Below are 20,663 nucleotides of genomic sequence, written 5' to 3' on the forward strand. Positions count from 1 at the left end.
TCAAGCGTGGTTTTGGAAGTGCCAAGGTTCTCCCGTGATGGCCTGCTGGGGTGATATTTCTGCTAGCACAGTGCTCTGCACACCCCAGCCAGTGTCTAGCCCGGAAGGCCACGCTGTTTCCTCCATAAGAAGCAAACTCCGCTGGAGCATAAGCACACCTGCCCCTCCACTTTTTCTCTCTGTACCCAGAAACTGGGATTTTCACTGCAAAAGTCTCAGCCACCCTCTCAGCAGGTCCCCAGCACCCAGTCCGCTTGCTGGCTGCAGCTCTGCCCGGCCGCTGGCTCCCCGGGCAGGACCTGCCATGGGCTGGGGCCCACAGGAGCCTGCAGCAGGGACCTGCCCTGAACGTCAGCCGGCTCTTCCCCGCATCTTTACCTCTTTGTGCACGTCCAGCGTCACCCTTGCCATTTCTAGACCAGCATTTTAACAAAGTCCTGGCCTGGGCTTTTTCAAAGACCTATTTTTTAAAATTTTTTGTTGTTGTTGCTAACAGTGATATTTGAAACACTGACATTTACCTTTTGAAAAGCAAGCGAACACATTTAAACAAGCGTCTTAAAAGCGCTAATGAAAGAGAAACAGATCTGTCTGTATCGCATTCTCCACCCACTATCACTCTAAAAAATAAACCTCTACAGACAGCAGGGAAGTCTCCCATCAGCGAAGACAACAGGAGTTCCCAAGCTTCCCGCGGAGGGAGTGAGGACAGCCCACCCCACCTCAGTGACGCCTGCCGCAAGCTGCCGGTCACCCGGCACAGACCCTGGCCTGGGCAGCCCCAAGGCTCCAGCGCTAACACAGACCTCATCAATCCAGCGCGTCAGTCCTTCCAACACAAGCAGGTGCCTTTGTTAGGGTCTCCGAGACACCACTGCATCCGTAGCCTCCCCCTGCTTAAATATTTCTAATGAATGTTAATTGTCATATAGGGTGCATTGAGGGTGTTTTTCCTCACCCACAGAGCAGACACAGTATGGAAGAGGCCAGTCCAAGATAATACACCATCAGAAATCCCCCCGACCTGAGGGATGGGTGCTTCTGGTGGCCAGCGAAGACCTCCTTTACTCCCGTGTACTGGCGCTGCTAACAGAAAGGTGCATCATGCATCTCTTTCAAGAAACAGCTCCGATTGGGTATCCTCAATCAACTTCCAAATCAAAAAATAACATGCATCATCTTAAACATCCTTCAGTGCAGTCTGCGGGGACAGAGTGGGGGCTCAGGGGTTTTTTTAGCGGGTTTGGGGGGGTTACTGTTTTGACTTCTTTCCACAAGAAGGCCCTGTACCATAAACATTAATCAAACACTATATTCTCCCTTTTAGTCTTGAACAATTACGAGTACAGTTTTGTGATCTTTAGCCATATTTACTGATACTCAAAGGCAGATTCTATCTTGTTAGATTGTTATAAATGGGACCCCAGGGAATCAGCACACAGGCAGAGGCAGATGTGAGAGCAAGCCGCCTCAGAGCTCGGGTGTGCTTCAGTTTTCTACTGCTGAAATTATGAATGTTTGGGAGAAAAAAAACCAACTTTAGATTCCTCTGCCAGATCATTACAAAGAGCCATCCGTAGACTAAAAAAAAAAGTTCCATTTTGCCGAACTTCGGATTTTTTAAGGTTAACTGTTAAATTTCAAAGCGTGGTTTACATGTGCTGACCACTTGTATGCACAAAAGTTTCAGAGACAGACACAGAAAAGGTCTCTGGCTGTAAACCATTACAGAAAGAAACCCACAAATTCTATCTCATTCTCTCTTAGTTAAATATATTGTTTCTGCTCCAGACCTGTTTCATAATACCGTAAAATAGGGGCATGTTTCCGACACTAGATTTGAGAAACTGTCACATTAAAGGTAAACTTTTAATCTGCTGTAGACAAACAGCACACATTTTTATTTCCCGAGTCACAGCTCTGGAGAAATGTTTAAACAAGAATTTAAGAGCTTTGTGGTAAAGCCACATACAGGGGTCTCAGACAGCTACTGGGTTTGAGCTCCTTTTCTTTGTTGTTGTTCTTTTTTAATTCTTTAAAGAACCTACCCAGAAGTAGACTTCTAGGAGCAGAGTAACCAAGATTCACGGTAAAGTGAACCTCTAGGCTTGCTTTTATTTCTAATTAATAAAAAAGAAATGTTTAAACTGAAACGCAGGCCTGAATTTCTAGCTGTTCATCCCCATCTTTTTATTTTCTTGGGACTCACAACTGAATACTTTTAAGGAGTTAATTGTGTCACAATTAGTAACACATTAGTCCTCCGATATTTTTAATAGCAACCCAGGTTCTTCCCCAAGGCACTTAAAAACGGCAGGCTCGGCTATACTCTCCTTTTTTTAAAACTCCCATGTACTTTCTTCTTTAAAAACCTCCCACATGCATTTCACTTGGTCTGAAAATACCAGCACAGATCTTAATCCTGCCAACGCTCACAGACACGCTTAACTTTCTGCACATCAGTAATCTGGCTGACGGCGAGAGGACCATTGGCGAACCTACAGCTCGGCGCAGGCTTCGGACAAAATCCTGCCTGCGCTAAAGCCAATGGCAAAACCCCCCACTGACGTCAATAAGGTTATGCACTGACATCCAGTTTGTTGCAGGATTGGGACCATCCTCGTTTCAAGGTACTTTCCTAAACCCTTGTCGTGTTTGGTTTTTTTCTCCTTTTTTCTTCCTGCTCTTTCTCCCCCTCACCTCCCACACTCACTCTTGCGGGGCCCCATATTGAGACCACTTGAAAACTTCTGCCTTTCAAATCTCTCCGCGAGGGAAACCCCCTCGCTGAGACGGGAAACATCCTTTGCAGGTAAAGCTGAAACAAACTATTTTGCCCCGCTGCGTTCATTTGAGTAAACTAATTAAAACCTGCGAACTTGGGTTCCAAACGATGCCAAGAAGCAATCGTAAATATGAGCTGAAGTGAAATGGGAAGCGCTAGATGCCTAAAAATACCTGTGGGGAGGAAACAAAAAAAAAAAAAGCAGAGGGAAAGAATATTTTGTAATTTTACCATAAAGCCGACGTGGTGCAGCTTGGACTGCAGGGAGTTAAAATGAATTTGGGGGCTTGCTCTACAGAGAAGGGGGGAAGCAGCGTCAGCCAGCTGGGAAGCGCTGCAATGCTGTGAAGAGCGGGCAGAAGTGAGCAAACCAGCTGAACCGCTTGCAGAATTAATCAGTAACAAAGAGGCTGGAGCTGCTGGCGGGCTTCAGCCCTTGAACCTGGACTCTGCTCTATAAATTTCAACTTGGAACGGCTCTCTACTTGTTGAAAGACAGGTTGGCTCCAGGCCAAGCCATGGGAGGGGGCAGGGGGAATAGGCCAAAAAAAAAAAAATTCCTTCTTGCTCAGGAAACTTCCCTTCATTTCTAACTTTTTTTATGAGCTAGTAATAGGGTACTCTAGAAAACGGGAAACGAAAAGCTGGTATTGAAAGGAAAAAATGAGCCTGGAGTTGGTTTAATAAAGAAAATAAAACAAGTTGGTGCTAAATTCAAATCTGGATTTTGCCTGCACGCAAGCACATCAGCTATAATAGACGACTTCAGAGCACCTCGCCAGTAATTCAAAGGAGACTTTTACAGTTACATTAGCTGGCTACAGGTCTGACTCTGAAAGTAATAAACGTCTTAAAAGAAGAAGAGGGCTGTTTAATCCCTGTCTGCTGTTCTCTCCTCCCCCACCACTCCACCTTGTTTAAATGACCCTTACGAAAGCAGTGCGGTATAAAAAACATGTAGAACCATCACTTATTCAGCAGCCTCTCTTTCCTTTCTTATTTTTCCCCTCTTCAAACCGGGGCGTGCAGGAGAACCAACGCTCTCCTCAGCCTCTGCTCACTGCCAAGGCAGCTAGCTTCAGCCACCCACACGTTGCCGCCGGGTGCCTTCCCAACGCTGGGCAGAGGAGCAGTGGGCCGGGGCAGAGCGAGGGGCTGCAGTGCGGAGGGGGGGAGCTGTCGAAGCAGGATGAAGGCAGGCAAATATCTATTCAGGGGCCAGAGGCACTGAGCAAGGTCAGCTCCAGAGACGCAGCCCCCTGCAGCTGCTATGCAATTACATCCAAAGTCTGCACAGCACCCAGAGTCCCACAACCTGCACGCAAGAGCAGGATTGGAAGATCCAGGGCAGCTGGAAGAAGGTGTATAAATGATTTTAATTGCTCTTCCAAGATGCTAAAAGGTAGATGAGATGCCTTTTAGCTAGAGCAGGTAGCTGATGCTCTATGCTGCTTGCAAGAATACGTGCGGATAAAATACCCTAATGAGAGAGTGGAGAGAGAAATAACGGTAAGTGCCAGCCGTGATCAAAAGGTGAAATAAAATATCGAAATAAACTGCAGCCTAATCAGAGCATGGAGGACAGGGATACACAATCTCTTCACCAAAAGTGGCTGTTAAGGTAAATTAGATTAATAGCTCCCCCCTCCCTTCCTCCCCAAACTCCCTTGTTTTTAAAGGGCTTACTCCTGTCAGGCTGAACGCCATCCAAAGCTGCTGGACATTTAAAGCTGTACACGTAGCACGTCTGCGACAGACATGCATCCTGTATGTCCACTTTCCAAGAAAACTGGGATCTGCTACTTGGTAGGTCTTTTCCATCTGCAGCTTTTATGACCCTGCCGAGGGACCAGCGAGCAGAGTCCCCCTTTTCTCACTCAAGAAATACGCTACCAAATGCCAGAAGAAAGAGCAAGTTTAAGAGCTGTTGGGCTTAAGAGTGGTTTGTACTGATCGCGCCCAAATCTCTTTGCAAAGGCATACATGCAAAGAGGAAAAAACAACAACCACTAAGTAACCACTTCACATCTGCCATAAAGATTATTAAACTCCTTACAAGCGGTATCTACCCCACCTTCCCCGCTACACACAAAACACACACACACACTCCCAAGCTCTCCAGCGTGGCAACTGGGAGCCAAGGCGGCTCTTCTCTCCCCGCTGCAGCAACCACATTCGTTCCTGTTAAGGGGTTAATGATTCGTTTCCACTACTTCTCTCGAGAAAACCTACAATGAAAACATTGGCTCACGAAAGCGTTCTGACTGCCAGAATGCCACAGCGCGAGTGAAAAGTCCGTTTTGTTTTCATTACATCTCTGGGATTTCCGGCTTAACTCCTGAGCTTAGACACCAAATCCCTAGATACCCCACCCACCCACTTTTTCTTCCTTTTTTTTTTTTTATAACATTTCTACCGCACGGCCCACCAATTACCGTTTGGAGGGTGGGAGGGAACGGGGAGAAGGAACTATGCTGAAAAGGATGCTCATGTTGAAGCGAGCACGCGCGTCTCCCAAGCCGAAAGCTACCCAGTTTCTCCGGGCTTCCAGCGTTGTCCGACGAGAAACATGGTTTTATTCCTATACCTGGCCTCTCTCCTCTATTTCTCACCCTCCGGGCTCCCATCTTCCCACTCAGCCACCGAAGCCAGCGCTGAAACTCAGCCCCAAATCTATGCCCTTTGAAGTTATGTGACACGACATAGAAATCCAAGCCTTTCTTGTACAAAAAGTATGATTACTTCACAGGGGTTTTTTTCTCCAGTTATGACAGAAAAATGTTCCAATCTCCAAAAAAACCCTGGAAAGGTTCAACCTTTATGTCACAGCCGATTTGGTCACTGCATGCATAGGCAGCACAGTTCAAACACAGGCTGAGAAAGAAAAACAATCTATGGAAAAGACATGAAGGGAGGCAGCCTCATGCTATAGCAGCACCTCTGTCCTGCTGAAGCACAGGAACCACTTCTGTGCCTTTATGTATTTATTCACCGTCAGAGAGGAACAGCAACTTTTTCTGTCTATATGGGAGATTTTCTGTTTTACAGTACTTTCACGCAACCAGCTTTCCTTCAGCTACATCCCAGTGAAAAAATCCCCTGTGAACGCACACAAACTCCTTTCTTGCAGTCAATACTCCACTGAGCACACGCCTATGGCTATTAGTCACAACCACACAAATGCCGAAGCAGTTTATAGGATGGTTGGGCACTACTTTTACTTTGCTCCTAACAGCTGCCCGCAAAGTTGTCAAGAAAAATGACTGGCTGACCAGTGCCTGTGCATCATTTACTATTAGTGTTGTCTAACAAATCTACTAGTCATTCCATGCTAATAATAATCAGAGATGTACACATGGTTTCTGGTCTCCCACACATGGCCCAAGTAATTTCACAAGAGGGCCCAAATAAAGGCAAAAAAAACGCTTTGTTGGGTGACATTTTGACTGGGTTCTACCGCTGAGTAAGTTCAGAGTGCTTCCACTGCATTAAGAGGGTAACGGCAGTGCCAAGCTGATGCAAACAAGCAAAGTTTTGCTCTTAAAAGAGTGACTCCTGATACGCATCCACCCCAGAGCGAGAAGACTCTGCCCACGTGTGCCGAATGACCTTCTTAAACCCCCTCTCACCAGCCTACAAAACGGCACTCCTGTCCAAAAGGTTGTGCCTAGCGTCGTCACACATAAAACCGAAGATGGTTGTCACCAAGAGAGGTGAAGCATAAGGGAAAACAGCAGCAGCGAGCTCCCGTTCGGCAAACGGGCACGCCGTGTGTCTGGGCATGGCACCGCCGGCGGCAGAGCAGTCACCCCCAGAGAAAGCGGGGCCAGCCAGGTCCCCGCCGCTCCTCAGGCACCGGCCCCCGCCGCCCCGGCCCCACAGGGTCCAGCGGACCACAGACGGGGCGCAGAAAGTAACCACGAAAATCAGAGTGCTGACCAGAACAGACCAAAAAGCTAAAGCCCGGGAGAGGGAGAATAGCTTTCACAGAATCACAGAATCACAGAATGGCGGGGGTTGGAAGGGACCTCTGTGGGTCATCTGGTCCAACCCCCTGCCGAAGCAGGGTCACCTACAGCAGGCTGAATGGAGGGCATGATATTCCTCAGTGGGCTGGTTTTGGGGTGTTTTCAGTCTGCTTTTAAAACTCGGTGCAATTAATTTGGCGCTTGGCTCTGGCGGGTGCCGGGAAGGTCTGAGTGCCTGGCGGGGCCGGACCCCGGGCTGGGCACGCCGAGATGGTGGCGGGGAGAGGCTGGCCGCTGGCCCCCGGGCCGGGGCCCAGCAAAGGGCGCTGGAGCCATGCCAGATGGGCGCGGTGGAGTTCAAGCGAGGGGAAGAAAGGGTTTCATAACCGGCAAGTTTCTCACCTTTAACTCTTGCTGGCATGAGCAGGGTGCCTACCGCCCTCCACACCAGCCCCCCTAAAGACCTCTAAAGGAGGGGATCGCATCCACCGGAGAGCCTCCACCAGCCCGCACTGGCAGCCTGAGCTCTTTAAGCCATCGACATTTCGGCAGCCTCTCCTCAGGCTTGAAGAGAGCCAGGGGAGGGCAGTGGGTGCCCTGTCCCGGGAGGAGAGCCAGGCTCCCCGGGCGCCGGCATGGCTCTGGGTGAGATCACCCTGCTTGTTTTTCTCCCCGCGACCAAAGCCAGGGCCGCAGCCAGGTCCCGGGGGGCAGGAGGCTTGCTCGTTAGCCCCGCTCTCAGAGGAGCGGCGGTCAACACCTCCCATGTGTCACCATCCCCCCCCTCATCCTGCTCAGCAACACCAATTAGCAAAACACGTTGCTAAATACCAGGTGAAGCAGCAGAGGAGGAGGAGGCCAGGTAACTCCCCTGCGCTCAGGGAGAGCCTGGCAGACACGAGGGAAGAAACAAGCCTGGAAAAGCCTCGCAAAAAGGATTGCAGCTACGACCCAGGTTTCTCAGGCGCTGTTACCACACACTTCTGGAAGCCTCTCCTTCCTCACGTAGTGTTTTTGCTGGCCGGGCTTTGACAAGGTACTCCTGCAAGACCCACTGCCCTGGGAGGTGCCCACGGCAGGACATGGTGCCATGGCGGCAGGACACAGTGCCATGGCGGCCTGGGGAAGGGGACGGCCGCCGAGCCCCATGCCGGCTCCTTGCTGCTCAGGATGCCTCTCCTCAGCCTGCCCAACATCATTGCCACCGGCCTCGGGTTGTTTCAGCTCACGTTTTTGTCCCCTCACGTGTGAAGGCATCACGATGGCTGGCTGAGTCCTACAGCTAATATGGGCGCACGGGTCCATAATGGTACATTGTAAGTGAATGTCTCAGGGTAGACAGCAATAATAATTAGCTGTCATGATTTGAAAAAAGGATAATCCATGCCATTGAGTTAACAATCACTCACACAACACACATGGATTTAACTAATCTTAATTTGGAGAAAAATAACAATTCTAAATATATCAAATACCCTATTTCATGGCAACCTGCGGCGGTGTTTATCTCTGGCTTCCAGCACATGCGAGTTATTTAGTTTCTCTCACTGGCAGTTTTACCATTCAAAAGGCTGAAATGAACATTCGTGGAGCAGGGGTTGCAGTTAAATCCTGCCTCTGACAGGGAGCCTTTTTTCACGGTGCACATCTAGTACAAGTACATAATGTATGGAGCCCAGCACTGGCGGCTGGGACAGGACGAACAAGGAATTCCAATCAACCCCCTCTGCTTTCCTAGCACCATCTTTGCAGAAATTAACTACACCGTCTTAAAAAACCTCTGCTGCTGGTGTGGTTATCTGTCCGCAAGAGTATGCTGCCCTGAATGTGCGGACCAGTCAGTGAAGCTGGAGAAGGACTTGTCCAAGAGGTCCCTGCCCCACGGAGGCTCCCTCCCCTCTGCCAGGGTTCTCTGAAACCATGCGGCATTAAAAACAAGCTGGCTGGTACTTCTTCTTTAATCTGGATCGTTTCAGAGAGCCCTGCTGGCAAACAGCCTGGTGGCCCGCAAGCCTAGCAGGGCAACGAGGAGGACAGGAGATACCGTCTGTCAAAGGACAGCGGGAGCCACCTTTCCAGGGCCTCCTTCAGCCAGGACAGGTCACCCGCTTATGCCTAAGATCTGATAAATATGAAAGATAGAAAGAGGTATAAGATACAACAGTGGTCTAATTTTTTCCAAAATACCTGCCAGCGGTGAAGTGAAAGAAGCGCTGACTGATAACTCCTAGCCAACTCATTGGCCTGGCTGTGTTTTGCTGTGCGACAATCAAGTACATCTGTTCGATACTATCACACCCTCTGTGCAAGAGGCAGAACTGATTTTCAAACAGGTCAGCCAATTCGAAAAAAAAAAAAAAACGACTTCACAGGACAGACTGCTCCTAAGCAAGTCACGTCCTCCCAGTGCCAGCTAACGTGCTACCACACACCTCACGGACAGTGGTAACTAAATGAAAGCGCCTTGAAAAGCTTGGATTTGCAAGTTACCAGTCAGGAAAAGATGACAGACTTCGTTATCAGAAGGTCTTTAAAAGCTGACTGCAGAGATAAAGTTGCCTTTATCTCTATTGATATCTAGAAATGTCAGTTGGAGATTTGTGTTTCGTGCATGCAGATTCTTGCAGACTCCTGAGCCCTACCTGCCTTCCTCAAAAAGAAGCGGGACACGGTCTCTTGTGTGTCCACGAGCTATTCAGTGACCAGAGCAAGCAGAGTTAACAAGAAAGAATGGCAAAAAGAAAGAGAAGAGGAAAGACCTCAGGACTCCGGAACCCCCTGCGCCAGGGTGAACGCTTGGCGCGGTGCTGCATCCCAACATCCTCACGCCCGGAGGGAAGAGAGGTGCAGTGGCAGAGCCAAGCTCAGCACTCAACGTACCCGTGCTGCACCCTCGCTGCACTCAGCCGTGGGAAGCTGGAAGGTTTGGCGGCTTAGTCACACTGCAGAAGGCCGCACAAATCATTTTGACCAAATAAGAAGGTCTACAAAAATAACACATGATCAAGGAGAGGAGCTGAAATCTATTTGAGGGCAGCAGCAGTGGCAGCATATTTCAGGGAGCCAGAGTGGCGAGTGGGTGATTTCTGGTTTCCCTCTTCAAATATAAAGACTCAATTATCTTTGAACAGCTTGCTTTACACATGAATTGACACATTTATTTTACAATAAATAACTGAAAGTTATCTATGTTTCCTTTACTGTTAATCTACACAAAGAAATAATAAACAGAGCTTGTCTACAAAAATGCAACTACTGCAGTCCTCAGAATTCAATTAAGCTAAAATAATTAATGCTTCCACCATATTAAATGACTTTATACATTTGAGCCACTGAAGTTTTTTTATTCTTTAATCTTTTTTGCCTTTTTATTTAATAAAAAAAAAAGTTAGTTTCAAGGGGGGGGCTGGCTAGGAGGGGGAAAAAGAGCATGATTTGCTGTTAAAATGTAATGGTCTCCTTTAGCTGACACAGCATGTAGAGTGTTTTGTGCCTTTGATTAAAATAACATTTTAAATGCTTTGAACAAACATATCTCCCCATACTTCTAAGGGATTATTTTACATATTTCTTGGTGGAATAAAGAAATTCATTCTTCCTGTCGCAGTACAGAAAGGCTAAGAATATCTTTCGTCACATATAAAGTAAAAATACTGTAGGCTGTTGCATTATTACCAAAAAAATAAAAAAATAAAGGGAGGGGGTGGCGGGGTGGGAGAAAGCTGCCTTAGAGATTAAGTTTCCCTTTTATGAAATCGTATTTAGTCTCTTTTTTTAACAAATCTAACAACAATGCTCTACAGCCGCTCACTGGGAAATACCTTTAATGTTAAATGCAGATTCTGATTTTCTTGGCTAATGCAGAAAGCCTTTCTATTGAAATATAAATAAGGGGTTTGGTATATCCCACTAAAGCCTTTCCAGTGAATGACTTCTGTGGGTTTTTCATGGCTACCCTCCATGGCTGTAATATGAGGCTTTTATCCTACTATTGAAAACTATCTGCTGCTATTAAAAAAAAATATGGAAGGACACTGCACCTTTTTATCTTGGAGCTGGGCTCCTAATTGAGAAAGCATTATTACTGCACTATTTAGAGGATGTCCCTATCTCCGTGCACTGCTGAGAAAATGCCAGTCAAATGATAAACCCTTTTATTTTTCTCAATTCAAAAATCTTTCCTACATATTTTCACTCGATATTCAGTTTAGTCTGAAAGAGATGAGGTGCTCCAGATTGGCTTTTATTTTTTTACGCCTTTTCCACATGTGAACGTCCCCCTTCACCCCCTTCCCCGGCAGATTTTCTACATGGCAAAAGCGTTAGTTGTATCAATGCTGACTGCCAGAAGCTGGGATGGGACAGCACCCTCTGCGCTGGCTATAGCCATTGAGGTATCTCACTGTGGGCTGAGCTTGGGCACAGATTTGTCAGAGATGAGATCTGGGCTGCAACTACAGCACAGGTCTCCTGGACCAACCTTACTAAGGCCTGGGCACCCTCTGCAAGGGGCTGACCGCCATCAGCTCACAGAGATCGACAGCTATTGAAAGTGTTCAGCGCCATTGAGGAGGCCTTCAGCAGACTCGAGGAGAAGGTCCTGAATACTTCTCTTCTGCTCCCACCAAATGGGAAGGAAATCTAGCCCTCAAAGCTGCTACACCATGAGGTAGTCATCTCTGCCGAGAAATGCATTTACAGATGTAAAAGGATGGGGAAAGGATGGGGTCAGGTCTTACAGTAGGGTTCCTTACAACACTACAGCACAGGCTGCCACTGCTAATACCCCCAAAGCCACCACCTGCCCCACGCTAAGATGGTGACTGCACCCACGAAAGATTCCTAGAAGACAACAACGTAGTCAGTGGGTGGCATATGCCCTCTCCTAAGAGGCAGATCATCTGGAGGTCTGAAGACTACAGCAGTTCAAAGCCCACATCCTCATTTATATTAAGGTCAAGTCCAACAGGGATGCCAGGGACTGACTCAGAGACTTCCAGTGCTAGAAGCGGGAAACTCTTAAGCTTCGATTGTAAAGATTGGAGACTCTCACAAGTCTTCTGGGGATCCCCTCATGGGAACACTTCTACCACAGGCAGGATCCTGGACCATCAGATCTAATCCCATAGGACAGTTCCTAGAGAAAGCGGGATAGTGGCAGCAAAGACAAATTGCCAGTGGTCTTCTGTATGGGATACAGTCGATTTGAACAAAAAAGGCGTGTCTGAGGGGACATCCTGCTGTGTAACACAACCCCCCCCCTCACTAGCAGGGAGCAGAGCCAGCCTTTCACCGCTGCAGAGGACCGCATCGCTGCAGAGGGGAGAAACGCCCTGCGCGACGGAAGCAGCCCCACGCCGGGTGCTCCGCAGAAACCGCTGCACAGCAGCTCGCCCAGGTGGGCACCATCACCTGCCTGCTCGCCTCCGAGCTGGGGAGGTCTGCTGAGTGGATGTTAACTGCACCACGTATGAAAGTTTTAGAAAAAGAAATGCCTGCAATTTGCTCACCCAGGCCAGCTTGAGTTCTTGCCTCCTCATTCAAAAGTCCCGTTTGGGGTGTGCCTGTGAATGGAGGCGTCACCCCCCCAGCTCCAGCCATCTGCGGAGACCCCGGACAGGCGGCACAGGCAGCAGTGCAGGCCAGGAAGCTGACATCTACCCCGGCAGAAGGAATAAGCAAGGACTTAATGAACCCTTGCTTTAGCAGTCACAGCCAAATCCTCTTCCCACTGAGTAGGAAGAGGATTTTTCCACTGACTTCAGCAGGGTTGGGATTTGATCCTTCCCGGTGGGTCTGCATGTGACAAAGGGTATCTGAATTGGGCTGAACTGAGCATCTCACCCAAGTCCCCTACCCTTTCACCACTGAACCCCCTTCTGAACCCAAAGCCTTCTGCTTTTTCCAGGCTGCCCTTTGCTCTCCCAGGGGACTGAGAGTCCCCCATCTGCAGGAGCTAGCCCTGTGTAGATACCTACATTGATTTAAACATGGGGTGGACAGCCCTGCTGAGCCCTGCATAGCCGTGAGGATCCTCCAGACCGATGGCTCCTATAAAGAGGTGTTACTGAAGCCTGTTTCATGGCACTTTGTAGAGGGCTCTCGTTAAAAGATTACCTAGGCAGTTGATTGAGTGTAAAACATGCTGTACCTGCAATGTTCTCCTGCTTGGGGCAAATTCCTTTTGTAGGCGTGAGAAGACGGTCTTCTTCATCGGGTGTGACTTGGATCCCGATTTCCACTGGCTCTGACACTTTCCTGAGCTCGGCGCGTGAGGAGGGGGGAGGGCTGCTCTTATCCATGCTCTTTTCATAGCAGGCACCACCAGTGCCATTGCACTGTTTTCTCTTGTGCTCTATAAAAACCAAGATGTCTCCCAGCGGGAAGTTCATCTGACACTGTCCACAGGTTAACAAGTCGGGGTCTGTCCCGCCTGCGGCGATGCTGATGCCGCCCGGCTCTGCTATTGCCAGGCTCTCATCCTCGTCGGCGAGTGCCGGTTCCACATGGTCAGCCTCTGCTTTACATGGACAAGAAGAAAGAGGGAGGAAAGGGGCAAGGGGAGAAGAGAAAGAGATTGCTTTGAATGTTCCAGAGTCCGAAGGATGCATCACGAGAGGCCCAGCCTCCCCCCACCCCACAAAGAGGCCAAGCCTGATTAGATCTTTCTTTTATTTTTCAGATTTTCTGCTCTCCCAGAATGATTTCAATGTATTTTGCAACCAAGCCTGCCTGAAACAAAATGGAAAGGCTGACCTGGCATAGCTTTCCTGACAGCTCCTTCCCACTGCTGCCAGCACTGCGAGGATATCAGCAAAGAGCCATTTTGCAAACACTCAAGCCCCAAGTCACTTTCTGAAATAGTTCTTCTCTTTTTATCCCACCTGCTCGTTCCCACCGTGTCTCCCAGCCATCTGGCCAAGGCCCCATCTAGCAAAGCGTATGCACCCAAACCTCTCCTCCTGTTTCTGAGAGAGGGCAAAACCTTGTGTCCTCCAAACAGGCAGGATCGGGCTCCCCGTGGCATACACAATTAGTACCGCCTTGTCCCGTTACAAAGACACCAGCAAGGCTAAATGACCACCCAGTAGCACAAATTATAGCAAACTATTTGCAAGAGTGAAGTAAGCACGATACAGTCTCATGAGGAGTTAAGGGGTTTCAAAAGTGTGTACAGTAGGAAAGAAAATGAGGCACTTTTTTAACATATTGGAATATTGGCTGAGCCTGAAATCTTCCACTCTATTTTCCTGATGTCAAATAACCCTGCAGTTGCTATATAGGTTAATAATAAAAGTTTTTTTGTTTAAATCCTGCCCACAGATCTGACGGATTTCATACCATTACCTCCAAAGGCTCGGAAAGCACTTCTGAGTGACCTGCATCAGTTTCTAAGAAAAAAGCAACTTCTCATTTCACAACTAATAAAAACTGTGGTTTTAAATAGGCATTTAGAAGATAATTCTTACATTATAAAATAATTACGGATCACAATCCATTTCTGGGGCAAAGCATGTTTTTTCGTTTGTTTTCTCTTGTTCTGCTGTGTAACTGCCAAATCCTACGAACCTTGGTCTTTACTTGGGCAAAATTTCCACTGACTTTTGCCTAAGGCTGTTTTGCCTCTGCAAGGACTCTAGGATTTGGGCTGAGCAAAACAGAGGAACTAGCAGTACGTAAACCAGGGAGTGAGACCTCTCATCAAATCAGGATTAAAGGAACAGGAGGAAAAACGTTCTCAATTAGCCCGAGTGGTTTGCTTATGGATTTCCTGGGAAAAGCAAGGCACACAAATATCTCAGAGAAGTGAGACTGAGATAAACAGATGTTATAATCCAGATCTGGATTCTCCTCTTGGCCGAAAACAAAAGGAGTTTTGTCCCACTCTTCACCAAACTGAAAAAAAAAAAAACAAAAACACATAGCAAAGGGATGGGAGGTAGAAGGTGAAATGAATTACCTGGCAACAAAAATGGTTGAGCCTTGAAAAAGGCAGTTTAGAAAAAGAATTGCCCCTATTTTCATCTTCCAGAATAAATAATTGATTGGCATATCTACCAGCTGTATTACACGTTGCATCAGAGCTCACTGACAGCAAAGCGGAGAGCAGCGGCAGCAGTACCAGCGGCAGCAGGAAAAGGACGGGGACCTCAGAGAAGTCCCCCAGCACGGACCGTCCTGCTGGAGCAGACGACGGGCACGGGAAGGCTTCGGTTTCCTAACTCACCCCAAGCTTACCAAATACACAGCACGATACTCATTCTGAAAACGATTAATTACCTTTTTCCCCTTAATCTAAGTTTAAAAGGAGTTTGAAGTCAATGCTACGTAATTAATTCACCAATTTATATCATGAAAAGATGCCTGCTTGCCTTAGTGAAAATGTAACCATAACCCTGCACCGAACAGCGACTGCTGGGAAGGGAGCGGATGCCTGCAAACAGTGTGTCACGATGCAAAAGGTAATTATTTAGTGCTGCGGTTCCCTTTAATGATCTAACTTTGAGCAATATTGTTTATATTGAAGAGAGCTTGCACCTTTAATTACTAATTACATATACATCATTTTAGAGCCAAAAGAAAAGGACTGTGAAAAGGGTCCTTTAGAAATGTGTGCGCTATTTCTAGGAAGAATTCCTATTAAGGGGGAGCAGAGTGTCAAAATACTAAAAAAAACAGAAAACAACCCACACAGAGAGGCACACACGGGCATGCAGATATACACACGGGAGATGGGACAAAGAGCTGGAAAAGACAACATGAAAACAGGAACCGAACCAAGGGTTGTAAAGAAAAAAGGTGGCAGAGGGGGAAAATGCCTGTTAGTAGTTTCACCTAGCATTCCTGTAAAGCCTTCAGATTAAAGCCTGTCTCTCAAATGACAAAGGCTAAATTTTGATGTTTATATATGTATAACAAATGAAAAGAAAAGCACGTATCTCAACTTCATTATCTTCTTCATGTGAGGATTTTTTTTTTTTTTTTGCCTGCGATTTAAATTGTGCTCTTCAGAAAACATAGCAAAACTGCTGCATTTCATAAAGGTTCTGACCAGGCATCTCTGCAAACACGGAGGAGGTTTAAACAGCTAAACTGTTGCGAATTCTTCCTTTTCAGTTCTACGCTGTATTTGAATATTAGTTAAATCCACATATGCCTATTCACTTACACTCACTCTCTCTTTCCAAGGACTCTTCAATGGCACTTTTTTAAAATAACATCTGGTATTCCTTCATATTTTGGCAGTCTTCACACTACCAAAAATCAGTTTTTCGTTTTCTTGGTACACCGAGCCCTCACGATCAGTAGTAATTTGGTCAAAAGATTTTTTTTTTACTTGACTATTTCTGATTTGAGCTTAATAAATCATCAAGCGTGAGACCAGCCGTACCCCCAGCAGCGCAGAAGCTATATTACATCCCCTTATTCGGGATGTGGAAAACAGACATAAAAGAATGAAAAACAAAATACTGAATAGATCTTCAAATGCATTTTATCCATGTCAATTTGCATTATTATTTTTTTTTACTCGGAATGAAAAAAAAAAAAAGAAAAGGCTTCCTATTGACAACTCAATTAAGCCATTAAAAACCTACATTCAAGTAACATTACAGGAGAGATTTAAAACCCACAAAGGAAAAGAGAAAAAAGCCTGCAAGTCCAGCCCATAACGCATCGGGTCATGCCTGGTTAATGCAACAGCCAAGATCTTAGGCTGTTTAAGGAGTCCTTTAATACAAATGGGGCAATTTAGGCCAGTCTCAGTCTAAAGTTCTGACTCCACTTGTGTCTGTGGGTTTCAAATGAGTCGCTTCACATTATTTGAATTTAACTCTGTGGTTTTATTGCTGTTTGTTGGTAGCTGGGTTTGGGGGGAGGAGGGTGTTTCCTCACAAGTATTTATTTTAAATTAATTTACTATTTTTTTAAGAAGGAGAAATGAAGCCACACACACAAAAAAAGGAGAATGGAAAACATCTCATCTCCCTTACGTGGGAAAAGAAAAAAAAATGCAAAAGAGCTATTTCCAGCCAGGACTCGTGCCCTCGTTCTTCCAGGTGTATTAAGGTGTGCCCAGCATTTTCTCTGCACCCAGAGATTCCTCCAAAGAGGATTGCCTTGATGTTGCCTGCCAAGGAAGCACAGCAAGTCAGGGACGGGCGATCTATGGGGACGTGAGTGACACTGTTGTTCTCCGACGGCTTCACGAAATTAACGCCACCGAACAACCTAAATCATCGGCTTTACTCTGAAAAGCACTGCACTTGCTGCCTGGACTCTAAGCAGCATCTCCAAGCTCTCTGGCTGCCTACCACGCCAAAACACAGCAGACAAACTCCTTTATTCCGCAGAGGCACTGTCACAAAACCACCAGCGCTCCTACTTCAGCGTGGTGACATCACCAGAGCATATGTGCCCCATGCAAACAATACTCTCATGCCCAGGACTGAAGCAAATGCACATGCTAGCTACTTTCTGCCTGTCAGATGTCGCAAAATTGTACCCATTAATAATGAAAAAGGCTGTGTTACTAAAACTCGTTTCCAAGGCCTCAAAGGACAGAACGGTGGATGCTTGTTCACGGGGTTTGGGTGAGGCTGGGTCCAGCCAGCAGTAATTTATTTTCTCGCCTTTTTTATTGCACTGCAGAACCAAGGAAAGAAGTGATCTGAAAGTCACCAGCCTATTCTCTTCCTTATTTTTCCCACCCCACAGTATCCAAAGGAGGCAGAGAAAGGGGGAACAGTTTGGTGCCGGGCCAAAGCATTGCATGTGAAACCTCCCCTCCGTGGCCGGTCTCTGCACAGATCGATAACTGGGGTGGTTGCGGCGAGCACTGGCGGTGCCTTCACCCCAGAGCTGCCTGCCCCGGCACCCCTGCCCGCCCCTGTGCCCGCCGGGGGAGCGAAGCACAGGGCACCCCAGGTGCCACCCGTCTCCGGGACCAGGTGGGGCTGCGGCTCTGGTCTCGGGAAGCCGCCCACCGGCCCTGGTCACTGCCATGTCGAAGGCCCATCCCGAAAGAGCTCGGCCCAGCCAGGGGGCGAGCACAGAGGAGCAAGTCGCTCTTCAGGGTGTCGGCCCAGAGCAGGCCTGAAAGCGGTGTCCCTTCCAGCAGCCAACACCCACACGTCACGTTTACTGGAACACCAGCACGCTTAACGGAAACGGCCCACATCACGCGCACTCGAGCTGGGTTATCGCTGCCATCGGCCTCAGGCTCCGCGCTGCGCAGGGGCTGGCGCTGCCCGAAGCCGCCGGCTCCTCGCCCTCGAAGTCTCTCCCGTTTCCAGAGCCGCGGGGCGCCGGGCTGAACCCTCGCCCACCGCCCTCCGCCCCTTTCGGAGCGGGCTGTAGGCCCGGCGGGTCGGAGCGGCTGGGGTGCCTTCAGGGAACGGGCCGGGGCCGCCCGGGCGGCCGAAGGCCGCGGGTTGACGGGGTGGCCCCGGGGGCGCGGGGCGCAGCCTCGCGCTCCCCCGCCGCGTGCCGGCCGAGCTCACAAAGGGCGGCCGGAGCCGCGCGCCAGCCCCCGCACGGCAGCGATGCGCGGGGCGGGGCGGGCGCCGACCCCTGCCCGCAGCGGCGGGATGGAGCCCCCCCCCCCGCCCTCCCGCCGGGCCGGGACCCTCCGGCAGCGCCGGCCGCGGTGGCCGGGAGGGCAGCGCAGGGACCCCTCCCCCCCCCCGCCGCGCACACCTGGGACGGCACAGAGGGGAGCGGCGGAAGGGGGAAGGGGGGGGCAGCGGCGCGGCGACCGCGCCGGCCCCGACGGGAACAAAAGCCGGGGAGGTGCGGGGACCCCCCGTGCGGCTCCGTCGGGAGCGGTGCGGCTCCCCCTCGGCAAGCCGTGCCCGCGTGGCCGCGCCACCGGCTGCGGGAGCTGCGGGTCCCTGCGAGCAAAGCGGGGGGCGACGGCGCGTTGTGACCGCGCGCTTTGTTCCCCGGTGGACGCGCTGGCGGCTGTGAAGCCGGAGGGGCCGGCGAGCGGGGAGCGGGGCGCCGGTGCCACGCGGGGGAAGGAGCGGCGGCGGGGTGCGGGCTCTCCGCTGGTGCGGGAAGGGAGGTGGGAAGCGCGGGTTCTGATCGAGGATTGGAGAGGCATGAGCGAAATTAAGTCACAGCAGTTTTGAACGTGTATGAAGCGCACAGCAGCTCTGTTCCTCTCTTAAATACCAGGCTCAAAAGAGACTTTATCGATCGCGTGTAGCACGCTGTTGCTCGTGTACAATTTTCTTAAGCCTTTTTTTTTTTTCTTCACTTTATTGAAGCATATTCATTATAACATTCAGTGAATTTATGGCTTCTTCCAGTGGCTTAGTAGAAGGGGTCATAAAAAAGTTAAGTAAACCAGCATGTTTTTTTTCCTCTCCCTTAACTCTGGATTCCTTTTTTATACTGTGCTGTCTAGTGCTTAGTCTTTGGAAAGTACCTTGGGCATGTCCAGCACACACACAAATGATCAGCTGCTCCAGGAAAAAAAAAAACAAACCAAACGGCATTTCTTGCACTGAGGCAACTACACAAAAGACTTGTATATGTCAGAAATACAGAACTAAGTCCATGTGAATGCTGCACCATTAATCAAATCCCCGATCTGGTGTCACTTTTGCCAGTAAAATGATGATATTCTTCTAACCCCCTTCTACCGGCCCGTGCCTGCAATGCATGAAGTGTGTCCCTCTGCTTTAATTTGTTTTCGAATCGCCTGCTTTAGGCATTTTTTATATATCCTTCGGAAAAGAAAAAAAAAAAAAGAAAATAAAAAAAAAAGAAGCTGCTACTTAAAGCTGCAGCAAGGGTCTACGGTACCAAGAAAGCAACAGCTTTTGGGGAAGGAGGAAGGGAGGGAGGGCAGCCAGCGAGCAAACACAACTGGTGTTCAGGAGCTGAACACACAGCTGCCTCCGAGGCTGTAACCGTGGGTGCCGAGGAGCGGTGTGCAGCCTGCCCAGATACATTTTAAGAAAGTACATAAACACGAAAGAGGAAGGTGCTGTAGTAAGAGCAGCTGAATGAATCACGCATTTATCAATGCACAGTTATTGAAGCCTTTTCCCTCCCTCGTTTAAAAGGTACATATGTATATATAAATCCATCTACAGCCAATGCTGGTGCTTCACCAAGCGCTGTTACAGTACCGCTAACTTTAAAGCAGGTGATAACCCCCAGCCCCCATGTATTTTTCCACGCGCTTTCTCTGGAGGCGGCCAAGGGGAGACCAAATTCAATTGACAACTGCAACGCAACCCTCGAGAAACCGAACTGCAGCCAAGGAGAAGAAAACACTCCGGCAAGGAAGCGGAGGGCCATTTTTGGGGTAGCAGGTCTCAGAAGGGAGACTCTTCTATGGGGCTTTGACCTGGGGGAGCGGGACGGGTGGGAAGCAGAGGAGGGAGCGGGAGGAAGAGGAGCGTGGGTGTGCGTGCGCTGGGTGGGCAGAGGCGACAGGGAGGAGGAGAGGGGGATCATGGTTTCTCCTGGTAAAAGTTAACAGTCGTGGAATGGAAGGAAAGCTACCGTCGGCGAAGTCTGAGGTTTTGGGAGGGGAGAAGGGAAGGTTTTCCGCCGTGGCTGGGGAACACCAGCAGCAGCAGCAGCCCGGGCACTGTGCTCTTCAGCTTACCGGCCTGTCAGAGGAGCTGGCTGCTGTCTGTATGCTCCCAACAAGCTCAATTCAAACATGAAACGAAGTAGAGAAATCGTCAGATAAATTGCTGGCCCTCTCTACCCAGGAGTGAAGGGTTTTTGTACAGCTGATGACAGCCCTGATCTTTTGTCTGACCTAATTTACTTCTCTTTCAGGTTAGAACAGAGCGCACTTTCCTGTCACGGGATAACCTCTGTCCACATCTTGCGCCCTGAAAATAAGAAGGCGCTTGTGCTATGTTAACAGTACCATAACCTGATGA

The 20,663-nt window shown here is 48.9% G+C and overlaps 1 protein-coding gene across 4 annotated transcripts in view; it reads right to left on the minus strand.

The window, feature by feature from the left end:
* Positions 1 to 20,663, minus strand: part of BCL11B (BCL11 transcription factor B) — a 96,125-nt gene that overhangs the window by 68,524 nt on the left and 6,938 nt on the right. For 2 of the 4 annotated variants that reach the window (XM_075426409.1, XM_075426411.1), the window contains exon 2: positions 12,905 to 13,273. In XM_075426409.1, the coding sequence (XP_075282524.1) occupies positions 12,905 to 13,273 (369 nt within the window). The remainder of the gene's footprint in view (positions 1 to 12,904; positions 13,274 to 20,663) is intronic. The other 2 variants (XM_075426410.1, XM_075426412.1) reach the window with 1 other exon arrangement.

The sequence above is a fragment of the Opisthocomus hoazin genome, chromosome 7 (genome assembly GCF_030867145.1).
Source record: "Opisthocomus hoazin isolate bOpiHoa1 chromosome 7, bOpiHoa1.hap1, whole genome shotgun sequence".
Lineage (NCBI taxonomy): Eukaryota > Metazoa > Chordata > Aves > Opisthocomiformes > Opisthocomidae > Opisthocomus > Opisthocomus hoazin.